Here is a 23,481-nt window from a genome sequence, read left to right on the forward strand (position 1 = left end):
TAGTTGGTTGCACGATATAAAGAAGTACTGCTCAGAATATAAGTTATAAAACATTTCAGAATAAGGCTACAAAAACTGCTGATGCTATTTCTCTGTGGTAGTCAACCTTCACTTATTATAATATAACTATACCATTTCCAGCCTTTTGTTTCCTAGATGTACTGTTAGGAAATGATTTGCCAGCTAGAGGTGAGTATTTATCTGCCTTGCAAAGGTGAAAGCTTTTGTAAGCTTCACAGCAGAGGCAAAAACCATTATGGAGAGAAGCAAGGTACTGAACAGCACATGAAAGAAAGCCTTCTGAATTTACAGAAACCATAAACAGTAACAAAAGTTAAATGACAAGAGCTTAAGGACTACCTCAGAGTAATCCCAACATGGTTCACTGTAAGGAGGCACAGTGACTCCTACTGCTTTAAAAAAGCAGATGATTAAAAGGTAACTGTGGAGCCAGGTGAGGTGGTACACACCTGTGGTCCCAGCTACTTGGGAGGCTGAGGCAGGAGGATCGCCTGAGCCTAGTTTGAGGCTGCAGTGATCGCACCATTGCATTCCAGCCTGGGCAACAGAGTGAGACCCTGTCTCTTAAAAAAGAAAAGAAGTGTTAACTATGGAAAGTGATGAACATGTTAATTTGTTTGACTGCAGTACTATATGTATAACAAGACATCATGTTGTACACCTTGAGTATGCACAACAAAAAAATTGAAGGAAAAAATTACTTATTATTATTTTAAAAACAATCAAATTTATTTTATTTTATTTTATTTTTGAGACAGAGTCTCACTCTGTCGCCCAGACTGGACTGCAGCAGCGTGATCTCAGTTCACTGCAACCTCTGCCTCCTGGGTTCAAGGAATTCTCCTGCCTTAGCCTCCTGAGTAGCTGGGATCACACCTGTGCGCCACCACGCCCAGATACTTTTTGTATTTTTTGTAGAGACGGGGTTTTACCCTGTTGGCCAGGCAGGCTGGTCTCAAACTCCTGGCCTCAAGTGATTCACCCGCCTCAGCCTCCCAAAGTGCTGGGATTACAGGTGTGAGCCACTATGTCTGGCCTAAAAACAATAAAATGAATTTGAAAGAAAAACAAAGCAAATGCTCTTCTTAGGAGGCCTAAACAGAGGATGAGAGGGGCACTGGTGGAAAGACAGTGAGAAGAGGCACAGGGTCCACATGCCCACTTAGGGTGAGCAGAACAGCAGACTGCCTACGTTTCCTTCTCTTGAGAAGGACTTCCCAAAATTTAATGTGCACACCAACCACTCAAGGCTCTTGTTAAAAACGCAGATTACGGTTCAGCAGGCCTAAGCTGGGGCCAGAGAGTCTGCATGTCTAATGAGGTCCCAGGTAACACGGCTGCTATGGCTTCAAAGAGCACAGTGAGCAGCAAGGTTCTAGAAAACATGGTGATGTGTATCTAAGCACGTTCTTTGCTCTGGCAAAAAAAGAAATGGGACACAGAAACAGAAACCTGTTAGAATTAGGGGAGAACAAACAAACACGGGGAATAACATGGAATGTATTTACTTACAGGTGACTCTGGGTTTATCCTTGATACTACAAGAGGCATCTTTTGATCCACTCCTCCCTGTAAACATTTTAAAGTAAAAAAAAAAAAAAACAAAGTTTTTTAAGTTAAAAAAAACAAACAAACACTGGAGTACCTCACAGCATCAACAACATGGAGGTACCAATAAATGTGAGTCTTTGGTACAGCGAGGCTTCAAACTTCACTATGACTGATTAGAATTACACGCCATTTCAGAAATATGGAACAAATTCCTGACCCCTCTGGATCCAGTGGGCTGACCAGGACTCTGTTCAGAAGCCTTCTTCTGCCATCCCCACAGTTCATGAACGAAAAGATGCACTCAGAGAGAGCAAGCTCCTCCTTAAAAACGCAGACGCCCCCAGGAGAGGGACTCCACAGCATATCTTCCGAGTGCTGCTAGAAAAGGGGGCTTTCAGCAGAGGTGAGCAAGGCCTGGGAAAGGGGTGCACCCTGTGAGCGCATCTGGCTGTGAGCGCTGGTCCTCAACACAGCTGCTGGGGCAGATGAGGGTGTGCACAATGGCAGCTGGGGGGGGGTAGGGGACCACCTGCTTTCACTTCGTCCTAGAGCAGGGGTGAGTACACGTTTTCTGTAAAGGGCCAGAGAGGCTTTGTGGGAGTGAGGGCTCTGGTGCAACTGCTCAACTCTGCAGTCATTAATCCACCAGTAAACAAACAGGTGTGGCTGTTACCAAAAAAACTAGTTACAGAAACAGATGGGATTTGGCCTATGGGTTTAGTTTGCAGATCCTGCTTAAATGTGCCTGGAGGAGAGTGGTGACCCTGCAGGTTGAACTTGAATTGTTTTCTCTTATCAGCTTCAGCAATGCTAAGGGGTTCTCGTAACAGCATTCCTGAAGTGGGTAGATCTGTTTGCCAAGTGTGTGCCCTCATCTCTTGGAACCTCAGTATTCATTTGCAAAATGGGTTTAAAAATACTGACCTTACCACTTATTATCAGAACTTAAGAAGGTGCTATGAATCTAGTGCATAGCCAATGCCAGGCACAGAGCTGCACTTGGCCTTTGACAGCTGTTAAGGCCACATTAAAAAAACCTCTCAATTCTAGGCTGGGCACGGTGGTTCACGCCTGTAATCCCAGCACTTTGGAAGGCCAAACTGAGTAGACTGCTTGAGGCCAGGAGTTTGAGATCAGCTTGGACAACATGGTGAAACCCCATCTCTACAAAAAATATGAAAAATATTAGCTGGGTATGGTGGTGCATTCCTATAGCCCTAGCTGAAGTGGGAGGATCACCCGAGCCTGGGGAGGTCGGCGCTGCAGTGAGCTGCGATAGTGCCATTGCACTCTAGGTTTGGGCGATAGAGTGAGTTTTTTCTCAAAAAAAAAAAAAAAAAAAAGAAAAGCCAAAAAAACTCAAACCAAACAAAAACAAAAAAACTCCCCAACTCTCAATTCTGAGGGTTGAACCAATTTCCTTATGCAGCTCAGGAATGCAGCACATTTCTAATGCAAATTAAAAACTCACCGAAAGACTGCTTCACAGCACAAAACTTCCTTTATAAATACACAACGTACCTTAAGATTAAATCCAAATTTTCCATCTTCATCTGGTGTGATACGGATCAAGACTAAGTAGCCGTCACCATTATCATTCTGGAAAATGTTTGAAAGTGGTCATTTACATCACATTTCTCTCCAGCAGTTGGTGATAAGATATTTTCATTTAGTCAGAGCTACTCAGCTGCCCACAAAGGGTCTAGAAGCCCTGGCCGGGTGGGTCACCCGGCTGCCTGTGCTCGCTCACCTTGTCACAGTAGTACTGGCTGGTATCCTCGGTGGAGCCCCCTTTGGTCACCCTGTGGAAGTCATCTAAGAACTGCTGATCAACGCCGTCAGGTGAGCAGGAGCCTGGAGCATTTGAAGACGGAGACACAGAACTGGATGACTTCTGGGTCCGGTAGCTTTGTGCTGGATTGTTCTCAGATAGACTCCTTCATCATGGGGAATGAGGAGACATTAATAACTGGGTTACTATTTTATTAGAGCAAACACTACTGACTGTAGGGGCCTGGCACCTGGGGGCTATGTGTTTCCCTGGAGCCTCAGCTGCATGGGTTGTCAGCAGGATTTGAGTACACTCAGGGCGCACTGACCACCCCTGCCCACATCTGGCCTAGACATTGTCACGTGGTTTTGGAGAAAAGGGATAGGAGGCAGGGTGGATCTGGAAACTGCTGAAAACTCTGCTCCCTTCCCTGCTGCTTTAGAAGGGTGAAAGGGAAATGTGTCCAGCTACTCTGGTGGTTTCATTACTGAACCAGGCTCTGCCAGGGAAGCTCATGCAGATGTACGGCTCATCCCTTCTGAAAGCTTTTTTCCTTCTGTCTAATTTCTGCGGATGGTTCTGCTTCATAGGACTCTTGCCTCCTCAAAGGAAACGGGACGGTTGTTGATATGCATTCAGGAGAATTTATATTATTCCTAGTTGGCATGATTTGCCTGTGACATCCATGAACTGCCACGCTGAGATGTTTCATTTTCCTCTATCTAATATAGTTTCTTCTGTATTGTGGAGCTGCAATGTTCAGTATGGTAGCCAGTAGTCACATGTGGCTACTCAAATTTAAATAAATTAAGACAAGAAACCAGCCACACCTCACAGGCTCACTAGCCACATGCGGCCAGTGGCTCCTGTATGAGACAGTGCAGTTAGAGAACATTCCACCACGGCAGGAAGTCCTGCTGGACAGCGCTGTCTTAGAGAGTTACAGATGATGAGAACTGAACAGACCTTTGTGGTCATTTGTTCTAACTCCCAGTTCACAGATGAAGAAACTGAGGTCAGGAGGGGCTGAGTAACTGGCCCAGGGTCACGGGGCTTTCTCCTCACTTAGCAGAGAGAAGCCTGACCGATGTGCGTCCTGAGCCTTTCTTCCCTCTCCAGGCCATGCAGAGCCCACTCCCAAGACCCCCATTTCTAACCCCTCAGGGTCACAGGGATTAACCAACCCTGCTGTCACTGTATAGGACAGGCCCCTTGAGTCTCTGCATCACCCACACCAGCCCCTTCCGGAGTCACAGGCCCAGCACAGATACCTTACAGGGCTGATGAATGTGGGGCTCTCCTACATTCTTAAGACTCTGCCCCACCCTAACCTCATCCAAAGTGAAGTGAGGGAAGAATCGCAGAGACTAAGTCATTCAGTGAAACCCTGACAAAAGACACCTGCTACCACCTCTTTCTCGACCTTTATTTCAATCCCTTAACCATGGATTTTTCATAAAATTGGTGATTCTCTTTCTCCTAATGAGTTCATATGAGCTTAATTTAAATATAAAATCTGTATCATATTCACACAGAATGATTCATAATCACAATCTATTTGAATAAAATATTCAGTGACAGACCAATGGAGAAACACAGCTATACGTAGGACAAGAGTCTGGCCTTATGGTGTCCAAGTGGCCGGTTGGGGGTAGGGTGTTATGGATGGGAAGACATTTCAGAGAGAGAATATTTTGGAATTGAAGTTGTACACAAGTTTTCAGATCGAAAAAGAATGACTTTCACTGATGTAAAAGCAAGTTTTTAAAAATTCCCCCCAAATACAGCATTTTTGCTAGGTTTCACTGTTTACAAGAGCATCACCTAGTGGCAGAAAGGGCAACTGCTTGGCAGTTACAAAACAAGTTAAAAAGAGTATTTCCAGTTCTCATTCTGTCTGTCTCTGTCTCTGCCTCTGTCTCTCTCTCCCTCCCCACACCCCAGATCCATTTTTTTTCCTTTTGAGACAGGGTAATGCTCTGTTGCCCAGGCTGGAGTGCCGTTTTGTGACCACAGCTCACTGCAGCCTTGATCTCCTGACTCAAGAGATCTTCCTATCTTGGTCTCTTGAGTAGCTGGGACCACAGGCATTTGCCATGTCCAACTAATTTTGATTTCTTTTTTTTTTGAGATGGAGTCTCACTCTGTCACCAGGCTGGAGTGCAGTGGTGCAATCTCGGCTCACTGCAACCTCCGCCTCCCGGGTTTAAGTGATTCTCCAGCCTCAGCCTCCTGAGTAACTGGGACTACAGGTGCCCGCCACTACGCTTGGCTAATTTTTTATATTTTCAGTAGAGATGGGGTTTTACCATGTTGGCCAGGATGGTCTTGATCTCTTGACCTCATGATCCACCCGCCTTGGCCCCAAAGTGCTGGGATTACAGGCGTGAGCCACGGCGCCTGGCCTTTTAAAAATTGTTTGTAGACATAGGGTCTCACTATGTTGCCTAGGCTGGTCTAGAACTCCTGGTCTCAAGCAATCCTCCTGCACTGGCCTCCCTAAGTGCTGGGATTACAGGTGTGAGCCACCATCCCCAGCCCTATTTTTCTTTCTTGATTTAAAACTCAATGGTCTGTCTAAACCAGCCCATGGTATTAAATGACAACAGTACTACTACTATTACTACTGCTGCTAGTACTAATACTATATTCCAAGTCATTTTATGCCCCAACCTTTTTGAGACAGAGTCTCGCTCTGTCGCTCAAGCTGGAGTGCAGTGGTGCGGTCTCGGCTCACTGCAAACTCCACCCCTGGGTTCACGCCATTCTCCTGCCTCAGCCTCCTGTGTACCTGGGACTACAGGCGCCCACTACCATGCCCGGTTAATTTTTTCTTTTTTTGTACTTTTTGTATTTTTAGTAGAGACGGGGTTTCACCATGTTAGTCAGAATGGTCTCGATCTCCTGACCTCGTGATCTGCCTGCCTCGGCCTCCCAAAGTGCTGGGATTACAGGCGTGAGCCACCGTGCCTGGCCTGCCCTAACCTATTTTCTAAGCAGGGTTGGAGGGGTTACTCTCAGTCATTTATTTCAACAAATGGCTGATTTTTGGCCTGCTCAACTGTGTACACAAGTGCTCTGTTTTTTGTTCAGTGTGCAAGATGGACAGACAGACGAGGAAGAGGACTCGGAGACGCAATGAGTATGTGGCAGCTGGCCACAGCACAGGGTGGCCAGGGGTGAAGGCACCAAAGCCTTAGTGTCTCCTCCGTCGCTGGGCAGAATGCAGTGTGGCTGAGGAGCGCAGGGGAGCCGCCCCATGAATTCCACAAGTGGAGGGAAGAAAGGGACAGGATGCGGGATGCAAGAAGACGGTGAGGGTGGGATGGAGCCAATGACTAGCGGGAGGAAGGAGCAGGAGAAGTTTGTCCCTGAGGCAGGATGGGGAGACACCGTGGAGGAGCCAGTGTGGGACTGACCACACCCTGGTTCTTGGGGAGAAAGGGGCAGAGACAGAGAAATGTGAGACACAGACTCACCATCAGGCAGACAAACAAGTATTCACCCTCTAGAAAACACATGCTTCCGAACTGTAAAGGCAGCAGGCATCAGAAAGAAACACACCCATGAAAGAAACACTCCTCAAGAAGCTCTCCCGAAACCCTGGAGAATTACAAAGACCGCCCCACCCCCCCGCCTGTGAAAGGGGGCAAAGTCCTGCTCTCAGATTGCAGTGTGAAGGAACAGGGGCCCTGTTTTGGGAGCTTCTCAAGGTCAGGAGACCCTCGTGCTCTTTCTGTTCCTCTCCTAGTGCTCGGAACACAGGACCAGGCACACAGGGAGTGCTCAACTGAAATGCTGAGTGAATGAAGAATAAAACTTCTTGGCCAGGTACCAAGAGGATCACTCGAGGTAACTGAGTTACGCTAAAAGAGCAAGGAATTTACTCAGAAATCTGGAAGCTCAGGTGCAAAGAGAAGGCGGGTTAAATGGTTCTCAGCATCTGCAAGATCAGAGCTTCTGAGAGTGTGCTGTGAAATCAGCTGGGGTCCTGCTGAATGCAGAGTGTGATTCGGCCGGCCTGTGTGGGTCTGAGATTCTGCATTCCGACCAGCTCTCAGGTGCTGCAGCTGCTGGCCTGTGGCCACAGCTGGAATATCATGGCGCTAGAGGAACGCATACCAGTTCCCCCAGAGGGCAGTTTCTTCTGAATAAAATTCCTGGAGAAATGTCCCACATGGCTCCTTACATAAGGGTCCTTGAGTGACAGAAAGAAGACTGTCTTCCCATACACATTGTTATGACATGGAGACAGTCTCCACAGGAAACAGCTCATCTGGGGCTGTAATAAATGCCAAGGGCACAAGATCAAAGTGGCAGAAGGGATATGGTTCAGGTATGGTGCTTTCTGAGCTCGCAGTCTCTTTCCTGCTGGAACAATAGATCATGAATCTGACTAGGCTTCCCCTACAGATATCAGACACCTCATTGGCAAGAAAACACTTGCTAAACCTCAGTCAATTCATCCCTGAATCCTCTGAGGGGAATTTCTCATTGACAGATGTCCTGCAGGGGCACCTACCACCCAGTCCTGCTCACAGGTGACAGTTACGAAACTTGTCAAAGTAAGTATGTTTGAGTTCTTGGGGTATAGATAAATATGGTGTGATGTTGCTCATGTGATACGGACACATGGTGTGGAAGTGGCAGAGGGGGCATCCCATTGTGAAAACTTAGGAGTTTGTATCCCGGGGTCCCATCCAGTTTCATCTAACCATTTGTCCGCCCATCCGTCCATCTGTCCATCCATCCATCCATCCATCCATCCATCCACCCACCCACCCATCCATCCACCATCCATCCATCCATCCATCCATCCATCCAGTCATTGAATGTCTATTAAATGCCAAATACCCATGTCAGGTTTTAAGGAAGGAGAGGTGAATAGGGCACTATCCCTGCCCTCAAAGAATTGTCCACAGGAGAAGAAATACAATTAACCAAGCAATAATATTATCATGCTACAGTGGAGATGCTCAGATGTCTAGGGTACCGTGTGAGGCCAGGAGAGGCTTCCTGGAGCAGGTGCACTTGAGCTTGAGTTTGAAAGATGAATTAATAGGAGATTGAACAGGCAGTTAAGTGGGAAAAAGAAGGCATTCAGGCAAAACATTGATAATAACAAACAAACAAAAGCAGCAGCACAGGTAAAGGCAGGAACTGTTGAAAAAGCAGATAAAAGGTATTTAAGCAGGGAGTGACATTCTTGGATGTGTATTTCAGAATGATAAATTTGCTATTCTTGTGAAGCATGGTGTGGAAGGAGGTGACACCAAAGACGGGGACAGTTTGGACACGACTGAGCTAGACTGTGCAAGAGACGATGGTGGCTGCACGGGGGCAGTGCAGTGGGGATGGCGGAGGAATCAAACACAAGAGATGTCTGGGAAGTAGAATCAACAAGATGAGAAATGGCATAAGGGCAGTGAAAGAAAAGGAGGAGTGAGGGATGACTGATGTTTCCAACAGGCGCAAACCGGGTAGTATTGAAACAATGGCCTCCCCTTACCAAAACACAGGAACAGCCATGAGCTGGACACCAACATGAGTAGCTGAGACTGGATCATGCTGGGTTTCAGGTATTTTAGACGTCCACATGCAAGTGGGCCCAAACAAGAAGGCAAGGTTCAAGGAAAAGGGACATAAACACTCTGAGCAAAACCCTGTCCCTGCCTGGTGTCCTCTGAGAGGGACATGTAGAATGGTATGCAGATCCTTCCTCCACATTCAGATCTGGTGCCACCCTCTAGAAGGGCTCACCTGCACAGTAACCAAGGCTGGCAGGTGGAACTGGGAACAGTTCCATCTGTGTTGTCCTGAGAGTTCAAGGCAGGAAGCTTGATGCTGAGTCAGTGTCAAGGAGGCTTCCAGCACAGCTTGGGAAGAACAGTGGGCACCTGGGTTGTCTAATGACAGAGCACACTGCTGCACTATAAGGGACTCTCCATTGCTGGCAGGGAGCTCAGGCCTGGGGGGACCCGCAGTAGGGTTGGGGGAATTCCTACACTGCCGCCAAAGCTGAAGAAGGGGAATCCCCTAGGTTCCTTCCAATGAACAGAAGTTTTTATTTTTATTTTTGAGATAAGGTCTCACTCAAATGCCAAGCTTGGAGTGCAGTGGTGTGACTACAGCTCACTGCAGCCTCAACCTCCTGGGCTCAAGTGTTTCTCTCACCTTAGCCTCCTGAGTAGCTAGGACAACAGGCAGACAACATTGTGCCCAGCTAATTTTTGTATGTTTTGTAGAAATGGGGTTTTGCCATGTTGCCCAGGCTGGTTTTGAACTCTTGGGATCAAGCAGTCTGCCCAGCATGACCTCCCGAAGTATTGGGATTATAGGCGTGAGCCACTACGCCTGGCCGGCACAGAATTTTTGAAATAAAAAGCCATGGCTGCCCCCCATCCCATGGAAGAAGGCAGGCTCTAAGGAAAGAGGCCAACAGCAAAAAGTTATGCAGACATGAAGCCCCATCCACTCGGAGGGTGTCATGCTGGTGACCCATCAAGACAACTGTGATAAAATAGCAACCGGAAAGTTTCTCTAGTACAACTCTGAGCTGCTCTACAATGTGTTTCCCCCAGTTTCTGTTCTGCATGTCTCTTTCTTTAGGGAACATCCTCTCCCTTTTATCTCGGTGGAGAGTGGTAGGTTTTTCATTTCTGCCATGAAGGAAACTTACTTCTCTGCAGAATTTGGTCTTCACTCGGAAGCAGGGAAAGGAACACACAATGGCTGATAGAACCTTGGGAGCAACAAAAGAGTGCAGCTTACTTGGGCACAAAGCAAACTGCCAAGGATTCGTAACTATAATCATCAACTTTGCTGTGCTGCTATAAATATGGAACAAACCAGCAAGTGACTCATCCGCTAAGATGGCACTCAGGCAGCCTGAGCTGCGCCATTCTGGGTTTACAGCCAAATCTAACCGCTCTTTTTCTTTCTTTCTCTCTTTCTTCTCTTTTAAACGAGTACGGAACATCACACTTAATTCTTCTTCTTAAAAGGAACCCTCCTTGCTGTCTGTGATATTATTCATCTGATTTCTCTGACAGAATGCTTCTTTTTGCCTCTTAACACAAATCTGCTGTATAAAACATGTCAAACATTTCTTAAACATTTTGCAAATACTCACAGAAACGAACGAACAGGTTTTTTCCTCTCACCAAGTACAGACCAGTCTGTACTTCTTACCTAGGGCAATGGGGGTCCCCAGACCCTCAGGAGGGCCAGCCTCCTCTGAAGACCCAGCACGAAGTGGCTTCCCACCAGCAGGAAGAGGTCTCCTACCTAACAGAGGTGGTAGGGGCTGCTTTTCTAGCTGCTCACCCCACCTGCAGAGGACGGTCACTAACTTGACCGCCTGACATGTCTATTGTCAGTACACCTGGCAAAACCCTGCAAGGAAGCCTGCCTTTGAACCACCGTTATTTGCTATTCTTAACATTTAGGTGCAAGGTAAGAAGTGCCCCAAGATGACACATTTTACAAGGTCTCAAGAAGGGGTTTCAAGAAGAATCACTGTGCAATGTGTAGGAACGAGCAGGGCCAGAAATCACTTACATCAAACAGTGCTTGAGGGAGCGAATTTTAAATCTTATTTAATTTTAATGAACTGAACTGTAAATAGTCCTATGGAGCTGGTGGCTCCTGTACTGGACTATAAAGGTCTAGATGCCCTGTGATGGGACTGCAGACCACAGGTGGAAAATCTGATGTAGGACACATACTGTTCCCTAAGCCCCCCTTCTCCTTTCACCAAAGCGACAGAGCCTTGGAGTGTGGCAGCGCAGGCTGATAATGTGCTATTTGCCCAGCTGGCCTGGAGGCTCCTGAAACAACTTCTCTAATTTGCTCTGGCATTCCCCTCAATGACCAGCCAAGGATGTAGAAAGGGTACCCCTGGACTCGGGAATGAATGCAAGCCCTCTAAAGCGTCCACATGTCATTGGACAGAATGCATCCCTCCCCACCTGGCACTGATTGCATAAAGACACAGAGGGTGCTGGGCTGTGAGGGCGCTCAGAGGCTACCCACCCGCCCCATGCCACAGATGAGCAGCTGGGTGAGTGGTGTGGAGCGCCCAGACTGCAAGCAAGGTGATGATTCCAAACCTACTCCCACATGAATTCTGTTTGAAAAACGCATTTTTCACTTGTAGATATTCCCTTTAAATGAATGATGCAATAAACGTGTTAGTCTAGATGCGTGCTGCTGGCAACACTTTCTGCAATGATGGGAATGGGCTGTATCTGTGCTGTCCAAGATGGAGGCCACCACTCCTGTGTGGCTGTCAAGCACTTCAAAGGAGGCTCGTGTGACTGAGGAACTGAATGCTTACATTTTTATTATTTTAATTAATTTAAATCTGAATAGACACCTGCGGCTGGTGCCTGCTGTACTGGACAGCAAAGGTCTAGATGCTGTAAAATTCTGTGATGGGACTGCAAACCACCGCAGGAAGCTCTGACGTGGCAGGCTTGAGTGGGCTTCCCAGAACCCTCGAACAGTTCCCTAAACCATTTTCTCCTTTTGCCAAGGCACAGAGCCCCACTGCAAACTCAATACGGCTCTAGTCACACATGCCTGCACTCTTGCCTTGTATTTATAGATGTGCTTGTGATTTGAAAAGCTACAAAGTCACACAAAGGAACTCACAATCATCCACTGTAGCCCTGACAAAGGGGCAGCAGGCTGCAAGTTGGAACAAGAGATAGTAACCATTTAGCAAAAGCATCATCCAGGCTCAGGTCACAAGGAAAGAATGAACACAGGGATTATTTAACCAGAGGTGTTAAGAACACAGATAAACTGGAAACCATGTTTGCTCTGGGCAAGGACAGAGGAGAGGTAGCAGCCTCACACATAAATGGGAAGGAGATTTGCAATTCACCTGCGAATGCCTGGAGTACTATCAGAATGCATTTGATGCTTTCCGCCTACTAGCTACAGTGGTAAAAAATGTATAGATTGACTAAAGTGCCTGCTTGCTAATCCTCGGCTGTTAGGGGGGCATTATCTTTCTGTATTTTAGACTTAGTATGAGGCTTAACAGAATAGATGCCCGATGACTATGGTTGACTTCCTAACAGTTGATCCTTTGCTATCATGCTTTAACCTAGTCTATAATCTATGCCTTCCCTACTTAAAAAAACGATTTGCGAGTTTACCCCAAAATGTACAGATACAATGTAACTATGAATCCATTAAAATAAGAAAAAAAAAAAGACCTATATAACAAACACAAAGGGAAGAGAAAGTACTACATAAGAAATCTGGGCTGAAGAAAGTGAATACAATGAGCCTAATGTGCAGCTCTGAACTCCCTGGTAACCAAGGCAAAAAGGGAAACAAATGGGTTAAATGTATCCTATTGAAAAACAAAAGCAATCAACCAGTCTTTCAGGACAGACATTTTTTCTGGCCTTGAGCTATGAGGGAACTCTGTCACATGGTGGAGCGGGATGGGTGGGGCGGGAAGTAGGACATAAAAATTCAACAAAAATTTGTCAAAGAAAATTAGAGATATTCTAACATGTTTGTTTCTTTATACTACCTATTAATTGAAAACAAAACCCCTCAGAACCTGTTGTTCAGAGAAGGCTTTTAGAAGCAAGCATATTTCCAATGATTTGAAATCATGTGATGGTAAAACTTTATTAATCTAGAAAAATCAGAGTTAACATGTCCCTAGAGTCTGTACCTGTAGAATACGGAATGATTTAAACAGAGCTTTGCTCGTGAGCTGGAGAGGAGACTAATTCAAGAGACTAACATGTACTTAGTGAGTAGAAAGTCTTTGTTGTGGACAAAAAGTAGTACAAGCTGTAGACCCCAGGCACACAGACTGTCTTCCGGGTGAAAAGGTAGAGTCTGATTTATGTTCTTATCCTGGCAGAGGGCACCCTTGGGAGCGGGCTGCAGGCCAGCTCAATGGCATTGGTTCCTCTCAAATGGCAATCTGGACCTGAGCAAATTCTGCAACAGCCAAAAAGCAGATACCCAGAAATAAAACAACACAAGTTTCTTACTCTTGGTGTGGGCTTCGGTTCTGAGAAACTTCAGAATCGCTGTCTTGGGGGGCCAGAGAGCCCTTGTACGTGTAAAACACATCTTCCGTTTCCGTGATGTAGGTCATTTCATTTGCAAGGTTATCTGCAGAAGAGTGGCGTGGCTTTCGAATTTCGTGCCGGAGCCGAGGACTTCGCCTGGGTGGGAAAAACGTTGAGTGCAAAGTGTTCAAAGCAAATTCCACTTAAAAATTTAATTAGACACCAGTGAACCTCGTGTCCTGACCTTTCTAAGGATGCCTTCCTTGGAGGAGGCTGACATTCAGAGCCGGTTAACTCATTACTACCCCGCCAGAAGGCACCAAGGGTGACACCAATCCCTAACGCTCTCAGTCAAGTGGTGGCTCCCAGAACAGTAGCCTCAGCTGTATAAACAGGCAGAATTAGACGGGTTTATGCCCTTTGGGAAGTGACGGGTATTGACTTAAGGGTAAGTTATTCTTCCAGGAGGACTCAAGCTCTCAAGACATAAATAAGCCGTAAGGACTGCTATTCAGAGATTTTTTCTGATTAATTTGAACAATGCAAACTAAAGGTTTAGAAGCCAAACTGCATTTCTCAGCAAAATTCCAACCATATTGCAGCAACATCCCTTCACATGAATTTCACTTGATCCAAGAGAAAATGTTTGCTTTTTAAGATATATCCCTTATTAAACTTGTTTATATGCATTAGATGGGCATATAAACACTGGCCTGTCCTCCAACAGCGGCAGTAGGCATGTGACCTCGGGCAAGGCACGTCACCTCTCTGGGCCTTGGCTGTACTTACCCGCTCCTGAGAATGAATCCAATGAGGCCGTGTTCTCAGGGCATCCAGTGTGGCACCTGGGCATCAGCTCCTGCAGCAGGGGATCCCAGGCTGCTGAGCTTTCTAAGTTCTATTTTCCCTCACAGTTTTTCCATCTTCCCTTTCTTTGTTAGCCATATCTCCTTAGGACTGTCAGGGCCTCCATGATTTGCAATCCCCCTGGGCCTGGATAATCAATAATGCTGTGTCCAAAGCAGAAGTAAAAAGGCTCTTGTGACTCCTCAGGAGAGGACCTATAAATAACTACAAGAGCTCCAGGCCACGAGTGTGGCAACATCTAACCCCGCTGTTCCCCTGGATCCTGTCCTGGGCTCTCTGGGCCCCTGGCATTGCTGCCAATGAGATTTTCAGATAAATTAAGCTGCTGTATGATAGCATAAATTTACCTCTTTAGAATGAGGTATCTAAATGTTGGAAACCAAGAAGCAAATCTATTCAGTTATGTCATGATTTCTAACACTAAATACTGTCATTGTCCCTTCCCAGAGCATTAGGCTCCCAGTGAAGAGTCCTTCCCTAGCAGGCCCAGCACAGCATCTCCTGTCTGCCTGTCTCCCAGTTTCTCTTAGGCTTAGCAGATCCTGGTTCAGGTATTTACAGCCACACACTCTTACTCCAGTGTGGAGCTGGGGGCAATGTTTCCTTGCTAGGTTTCCCCTTCTGGCCGCTAGCCTTTTTGGAGGCATTCACAAAAATGGTGTGATGTCTTTGGGGACCATTAAAATAAGATAATGATAATTCCACCTGACTCTTTTAAAAGCTTACTACGTACTTGTACATTATTATTTCATTTGCGGTAGTTTTTATAATCTTTTTAAGAGATGGGGAAACTGAGGCTACAGAGGTAAAGAGATTTGTTAATTAACAGAAGGGCCAAAACCTGAGTTTAGGTCTTTCGGCTACAAACCCAGTGCCCTGACCACCTATTTCCTTTTAAGCTGAGCTCATTCTTTTAAGTTGGCTGGCTACTTCCTGATGTGCATTTGCTTCTGCTGCTGAAGGTCATACATCCTTACATCATTTACATCACGTACCTGCATTAGTTTTCCCCAACGTTTATTTTGTGGGATATTAATGGACAACATGAATTAAGTAAAGTCAACCATACTTCTTTATCACAGGACGTCTCAGAGTGTTTAATATGCTAATGTGTGCTGTGATTCCAAAGGAGGCCTTTCAGCAGGCTAGAGTTTCCCAAATTATTTAGATCTAATAAGTTTTTTAAAAAGAGCATCTCAGCATTATACACGATGGAAAACATTTAGCTACACTTGTGTACTTCATGAAAACAGTTACTTCTGCCAAGAGCCTAAAATGCAAATGTAAACTCTGATTGTAGGTCATCTATCTTTAGGACTTTATAAGTTGAGTTTTTATTTTTAAAAGAGATAAAGTGTCTACTGTTGGGTAGTACAAAAAAAAAGGAGGACATACCAGTTGGGAGTAATGGGAGGGGAACGAGAAGGCAGACTCTTGGTTTCTAAGTGCTCCACTGATAAGGATCTCCGCATGGCTGGGTTCCACACCATCCCGCCAATCACCTTTTTGCAATATTGGTTATTTACCGACCTGAAAAACCAGATGCAGGTTCACTTTCTACACTGACATGTTCAACAGGAAAGAAATTACTGCATGTGTGAAACAGTCTACACATGCTTCTTGTCTGACGATGGCAGGTTAACGCCAAGGTTATGGGGAGTAGAGGGAGACAGCTCAAAAGCGATTCCTGTCTGTCCTGGAATTTCCTTATGTGATTTCTTTTCTTCTGGTGAAAATCCTTTCTTGTACTCACTACTCAAGCAACAAAGCTGTTTCCAGAATATAACCAAACCTAACCAGATTAGAAGGAATTCCAGGATCACACAGAAATACAGCTCAAGTGATTTCAAGGAATTCTTATTTTATTCACACTGGCCTAAGTAAAAATATTAACCACCTTTTCAGGTGCTCTTCATCATCCTAGCTGGCAGGAGCTGTCACCATAAATCACTGGTAACTCTTCAAGAGAGAAACTGAAAATGTGCTTAGAAAGTAGCTTCAAGCTGGGCACAGTGGTTCATGCCTGTAATCCCAGCATTTTGGGAGGCTGAGGTGGGTGGATCACTTGAGGTCAGGAGCTCAAGACCAGCCTGGCCAACATGGCAAAACCCTATCTCTACTAAAAATACAAAAATTAGTCAGGTGTAGAGGCGCATGCCTGTAATTCCAGCTACTTGGGAGGCTGAGGCACGAGAACCCCTTGAATCCCCGAGACAGAGGTTGCAGTGAGCAAAGATCGCACTACTGCACTCCAGTCTGGGAAACAGAGTAAGACTCTGTCTCAAAAAAAAAAAAAACAAAACAAAAAAGGAAATACAGTTTCAAGCTACGTTCTTTGAAATGTGCTACCCTGAAGGTTACTTTTGAATTTATTTATACCTAGAGAATTTAAATCTTAGCTATCTAGACCCCTTAGAGAATGAATTATTTGAGAGAATAAAGCATTCTGGCATCTCTAAATTTTAAACTAGGTTTTAATGTCTTATGAAAACATTCTACGTATTTCCTTGTGGCGTGACATCAACCAACCAACAAAACAAAACAGAACAAAGAACAAACAAAAGAACATAAACAATATGAAACACCCTGTAGCACATCATGTACTAATTCACATTAAGAAATGCTGTTGTCACCCTGACCAAATGCTCACAACAGCATCACTGGGAGACTCTTTCCTCTGAGGCAGGCCTACATCAGAAACCACACTGCCAGTGACGAAGAGCACAGGATCAAAACAAGGGGAGCAAGCTGCCCGACTCCAAGGTTTAATGTGTCATGGGTTATTAATAGGGACTCTGAAAAAAAAGTGTTCCATTGTCCTATAAGCTTGGAAAATAACCCAACAAAGTTCTTTTTATGTGGAACCTTTCAGAAGGCCCGATAAGCAGATGTGTAGCTATATCTCTAGGGGCTGGGCAAGTCATGTGACCCTTCTAAGCCTCAGTTTCCTCATCTGTAAAATGGAGGTAATGAAACTTGAAATTCACCAGTATGCTGAAGCTGGCACAGGTAGTTAAAGAACTGCTGACTTGTCCTCCCAAGCCATCCTCCCAACCCAGATGATCCCCTGTGGCAGATTAAAGATGACTGAAGTTCTTTGAGTCTTGCATCTGGGTTGGCTTGTGACTGCCTTCAGCAACAGAGTCACTGTGCCAGTGCCAGGTCTCACCCTTAAGAAGGCTGAATGGTTCTGCCTTTGGCTCCTGGAACCCTGAGTGTCCATGTAAGAAATTCAACTACCCTCCTGGAGCATCCAGATGGGGATGCTAAGGAGTCCAGGTGAGTCCAGCCTTCCAACCATTCCATCCAGACCATTTGCATCCAGGTATGCAACCATTTGCATCCAGGTATGCAAGAAAAGTTATCTTGGATCCTCTGGCCACATTCACTGAGAAATCCCGATCTATACCACACAGAGCAGAAGAGGCATCTGGCCAAGCCCTTCTGGGATTCCTGACTCACAAAATCATGAGATACAATAGAATGGGTGTTGCTTTCAGTCACCAAAATAGGGGTATTTTCTTGTGCCACAATACAAGATCAGAACCCAGCCCTGCTGGCATTGGATGCATGCAGATGACAAAGCTTTACAGATGAAGAAATAGAAGCAATAAATTAAAGCTCAAGTGACAGAGGCAGGATTTGAACCTAGGAAGCTCACAATAGAGGGCATGATTTCAATTGCCTCCCCATTCCTTCTCTCATCTGGCCTGAGGATCAGGTCCAATCTGAGTCAATGATATAATCCAGTAAGTTATTTTCATGGCTTGTTCAACAGTAGAGCTTCTGAATGTATAAAAATACTAAACAGTATTATAAGAGCTAAAAACTTAATATATTCGCTCTTGGTTCATCAGAAGCTGAGAGAGAGCATTTAGCACCAAAAATAGTATCACTGATAGTAACAAAAATTAGCTATTTATTCAGTCTACAAGTTCTCTAATGATTATCAATGTATTAGGAAAGTAACTAGAACAGTCTGATGCAGTTCCACATATCAGATAGATAATGGCTCAGACATGGGTCTCATTTTTAGTAATAGCCACATCAACAACAAATCACGAAAACAATTTTGAAAAACCAACAAATGATTTAGAAATTATGGCTGGGCACGGTGGCTCACGCTTGTTATCCCAGCACTTTGGGAGGCCGAGGCAGGCGAACCACCTGAGATCAGGAGTTCAAGACCAGCCTGCCCAATGTGGTGAAACCCTATCTCTACCAAAAATGCAAAAATCATCTGGGCATGGTGGTGGGCACCTGTAATTCCAGCTACCTGGGAGGCTGAGGTAGAAGAATTCCTTGAACCCAAGAGACAAGAGGTTGCAGTGAGCTGAGATCATGCCACTGCACTCTAGCCTGGGCGACAGAGTGAGACTGTCTCAAAAAAAAAAACAAGTAAGAATAGGCTGCGCACAGTGGCTCATGCCTGTAATCCCAGAACTTTGGGAGGCCAAGTGGGTGGATCACCTGAGGTCAGGAGTTCGAGACCAGGATGGCCAACATGGTGAAACCCTGTCTCTACTAAAAGTACAAAAATCAGCCAGGCATGGTGGTGCGCTCCTGTAATCCTAGCTACTTGGGAGGCTGAGGCAAAAGAATCACTTGAACCCGGGAGGTGGAGGTTGCAGGGAGCCAAGATGGCACCACTGCACTCCAGCCTGGGTGACAGAGTAAGACTCCATTTCAAAAAAAAAAAGAAAAAAGTAATTATAAGAATAAATTGATAATTTATGCTATCTCTTATACTTAGAGGGTAGTCTTAGAGCAAAGCAAACAAAAATACAAACTGCATGGTTATTTCATTTAGAGAATAAATTTATCATAATTAAAAATTTTAAATGTATATATGAATTATATATATAAATTTATATCCACTTCTTTTACTGTACTAGTCATTTTATTTAGAGACTAAATTTTAATCTAAATTAGAATTTTAAAATGTATGTATTATATATATTTATACATAAATATCTATAAATTTACATCCATTTCTTTTCCTGTACTAGTCATTAAATATTCTGAATATCATTCCTGTGGATAATAGTACCTATCTCATAGAAGAGTTGTAAGAGTCAAATATAACTATGTGCTCAGCACAAAGTAAATGCCCAGTAATTATCAACTGTGATAACTACTGTTATTTTGTAATTATTATAGGCAACATATCCCAAAGTCACCTGACTCTGGAAATGTTTTTCTATTCCTTCATTCATTTTTATACAGCATCTTATAGAATTAATGTTCTGTGGAAGAGGCTGGCGTGGTGGCATCAGGTTGGGATAGCCCAATATGCTGGCACCAGGAGACACAGAGAGCCACTGCTCCATTTCCTTTATTATGTCATATTGCAGGGTACAGCTGCCATCAGACTGCTTGGAAGCGCTGAGTTCAGCAGAGTTGAGAGGAGAGAAACAAACGCTGGGAACACGAGATGTCCCTCAGACTCTGCTGACCCCAGGAGACTTTTAGCCATGGTTCAGAGATCCAATGCCTGGTGCCCCTGGGCTATAGGTTTCCTCCTCTGCCCAATAATGTCCTCTAATCACTGGTGAACAGGATGCATTTACATCTCAGCCTAGTGTGGATACAGTCTTTATAGCACACTCACTTTTTGGTGTTCCGAGAGCCCATAGTCCAGTACTGAGACAGAACATTCTTTTCCTGAGGTAGTAGCTTCTTTGCCTGAAAGAATGTATGGTGCTCAACACAGGATTTCCACAAGTTTTTGCAAGATCGGTAATTCAGCATGTTGAAGGCCACAATATGTTCCCTGGATTCAGCCTGGGAGGAAAAACAGTCAAGATTTCACCCACACAGACACAGGAGCAGGGACTTGCACGCATTTAACTCACATTGGTGAAATGAGGTAAGATGCAACAGACAGCAGAAAACTGGTTTCAAAATGCCTTGGCCACAAACCAGTGTTACCGGAATATTCAAGAGCATGATTTGTTAACCGTCTTTATGAACATGGTAATAGAGATGACCAGGATCTATTCTTTATCATCATCTGTGCTCCTCCACGAATGCTTTTATTTCGAATCTGTTTACATTTCTAGGCTGGATGTATTTGAAGCAACCAGATAAAAATCGTCTGATACACTCCTTTTAAATTTTAGCTCTGGGAACATCTGTCTCCTGAAGGAATACTCTTTCATCTATCAGACAACAGCAAGTTTATAACATTTTAGGTTCTTCTCTATTTGCTTTCCACAAAGCACAGAGTTGAATCCAGTGCTCACATATAATAATCATTTTAATCATTTGCTTTGCCTGCATTCTGCATGAGTTTAGGTTTTCAGTTTTTATGTTCAATTGCCATCTTATGCATTTTTGTGCCACCCTGAATCTTGCACTGGGGGGGCCAGGAGACCCAGATTCCAGTCCTAGTTGCTCTGAGCTTTTGTGTCCTCGTTCCTAAGAGTTCACTGCTCTTGTGAGGCCGTTTTAAGCATATATTACCTTTGAAAAATTGGGAAATGGACACAGTGACAGTAAGTGAAAATCATGCAGCATAAAAAGATGGAGTGTAGTGTCGTGGAAAGAGCAGGTGTCTCGGATTCATAATGATCTGGTTCAAATTCCAGCTCCCCCGACTCACTAGCTGTGGGAGCCTCAGTTTCCTCACCTCTAAGTTCTACATCTCTGTATGGATGAGCAAATGGACAGTGCCACGGACTTTGCTTATGAGATATGCACACCTACCAAGCCATCGTGCTGTTTCAACACATCATGGGAGGGAACTGACCTTGCTGACCTTCACTGCTACTTTGCGGTGGGCTCTCTGCCAGGTGCTTTGACCAATGCTCTTTTATTAAATCTTCACAATTCCCTAAGAAGTGGGCATTATAGCATTTCTGGAAACAAGGTAACTTGGGCTTGGGAACGTTAAGTAACCTGTCTGGCTGGTAAGTGAAAGAGCTAGAATCTGAAACCACTGTCTCTGACTCCAAAACAAGCTAAGCAGAATTATACAGACAATCACTGGGTCCTGTAGACTCTGGCCCCACAATGGCATGCTCTTTCTTCCCTGTTATATACATGGCAAACTGCCTTCAATCCTTAAAGAACTAAAAGCAGAAGTGACTTAAAAACACAAGAAATGGGGCAAAGTGGTGCATGTTTCTAGTCCCAGCTACTTGGGAGGCTGAGGCAGGAGGATCCCCTGAGCCCAGTTTGGGCAACATAGCGAGACCCTGCCTCTAACCACACACATACATACGCACGAAACAAAGCAAGCACGGACATAACTACTCACCTGTTTCTGTCGCTGATGTATAAAGAACTTTTTCCTTTTGAAAGAAATTTTGAGAATGTTCACCCTTCAAAAAATAAAACAAAACACAAACAAAGCACATCAGGGATCGGCCAGGTTGAAGCTGATGCCTCTCAATGCATGTCCTTTATTCCATGATCCCAATGAGTGGGGGCTCCTGGCTGCCTAGAGTTTACTTCTCTGTAGAAATGATGGCAGCCCCATTGCCGCAGGCTAACACCAAGTAGCTGACTGAAGCTGAGCACTGCATAAGGACCACTGGATTATGATGTAGCTTTTAAATAACAAAAAACATGGACCATGCGCTCTCTTTGCTATAAGCTGCTTTTGTGGCATTGCAGCTCTGCGTGAGCTGGTATATAGATGGGGAAGACAGCTGAGAGCAGCATGGAGCAGCTGAAAGAGGACAGACCTGGTCCGAACCCCAGCTCTATTACTTAACAGCCACGTGTCAAGTAGCCTACTTAACATTTGCAAGATAACAGAATTTAGTCACCATTAACTGAACGTTTTTATATACTAGGCTGTTACTAAGAGCTTTATAAACATCCCCTCACTGAAGCCCTGCAACAATCCTGAAAAGTACATATTGTTATACCCAGTTTTCAGATGAGGAAACTGAGGCTCAGAGACATCACCAAAGTGCTCAAGATCACTCAACTAGAAATTCCTGGAGCCAGGACCTGCATCCAGGTCTCAGCTGACTCTGAAGCCTGTGCTCCTAAGCTCTCCACTGTGAAGTCTTCCCAACAGTGGTGAAAACTCTGCCCTTCTCAGAGAGCGGCCTTGTGAGGATTCAAGCAGAGTAGGAATGTCAAGTCCCTACCTTGACACACAGTAGGCCTGCAATGCTTGTTCCTTTAATTAAAAACATAACTTTTAAAATAAATTTACAGTTGACCCTTGATCAACAAAGGTTTGAACTATGTGGGGTCCACTATCTGGGGGACTCTTTTTAACCAAACATGGACAGAAAATGCAGTATTTGCAGGATGCGAAACCCACATATATAAAGGGCTGGCTTTTCATATACACGAGTTCTGCGGAGCCAAGTGTGTGACAAGTCTGTGCAGATTTTGGTAACTACAAGTGGTCTCGGAACCCCAAGTACACCAAGGGTTGACTATCATTCATTTATGCAAAACTTCTGCAATCCATACAAAGGGTGCATATTTCCCTGCTGGAATCTTCACTTCTGAAATACTTTTAGGGAAATGAAGGAATTTTACTATTTTCTAGGATCATATAAAGACCTTGGTAGAGCATTCTAGAATGGAGAGGCTGTGTAGGTAAAAAGAAAGTTGAACTATTCATGGGACATTCCCCCAGAAGGATCAGCAACATACCTCTATTACATATGAAATATTACCTAATACACATATATTTTCAACAATCTGTTGGTAGATGTAACTGTGAAGTAAATTTTTTTGGGTGACTGCAGGTTAATAGTCTAAGGATGAGAAGGGTGTTTGGGCTCACCCCTTTTAGAGATACTCTCTCTAGTGTGTGTTACTGCTCTGCCATCTCCCTGAAGTCTGGGGAGTCTCCTCACGACTCTTCTGTGCCAATTGGCAGATGCAAAAATTCCTGTTCTGCAGAACGAGTTGGAAGAACCAACTCCCTTTTGAGTTCTCACACTGCTTTTTTGGCCCATGGGAATCTGTGGACCTCTTACTCCCCCCAACCCTGGCTTCATATACAGGGGTAGGAGGGCCTGGCAGGCCTCCTATGGTTCCCAGGGCTCCAGTTCAGCATCCCTTTCCTATGCTGCCCCCAATTTCCCAACCTGACAGCTCTCTCCCTGAGCTGTCAAATCTGATTATGTACAGACATGAACTCTGTCGTTTCCAGGCTTGGGGCCTCAGGGGGGCTCCCTACTGCCCTTCACTCATACATAAGAAAACACACACACACACACACACACACACACACACACACACACA

The 23,481-nt window shown here is 44.9% G+C and overlaps 1 protein-coding gene across 1 annotated transcript in view; it reads right to left on the bottom strand.

Moving 5' to 3' along the window:
- The window catches only part of PTPN3 (protein tyrosine phosphatase, non-receptor type 3), a 160,812-nt gene that overhangs the window by 29,420 nt on the left and 107,911 nt on the right, over positions 1–23,481 (bottom strand). The window contains exons 11-17 of the mRNA XM_011954591.1: positions 21,521–21,584; positions 19,871–20,043; positions 15,655–15,789; positions 13,372–13,548; positions 3,323–3,509; positions 3,094–3,171; positions 1,534–1,590 (exon numbers count right to left, since the gene is read on the bottom strand). Of these exons, the coding sequence (XP_011809981.1) occupies positions 1,534–1,590; positions 3,094–3,171; positions 3,323–3,509; positions 13,372–13,548; positions 15,655–15,789; positions 19,871–20,043; positions 21,521–21,584 (871 nt within the window). The remainder of the gene's footprint in view (positions 1–1,533; positions 1,591–3,093; positions 3,172–3,322; positions 3,510–13,371; positions 13,549–15,654; positions 15,790–19,870; positions 20,044–21,520; positions 21,585–23,481) is intronic.

The sequence above is a fragment of the Colobus angolensis genome, unplaced genomic scaffold, assembly GCF_000951035.1.
Source record: "Colobus angolensis palliatus isolate OR3802 unplaced genomic scaffold, Cang.pa_1.0 Scaffold386, whole genome shotgun sequence".
Lineage (NCBI taxonomy): Eukaryota > Metazoa > Chordata > Mammalia > Primates > Cercopithecidae > Colobus > Colobus angolensis.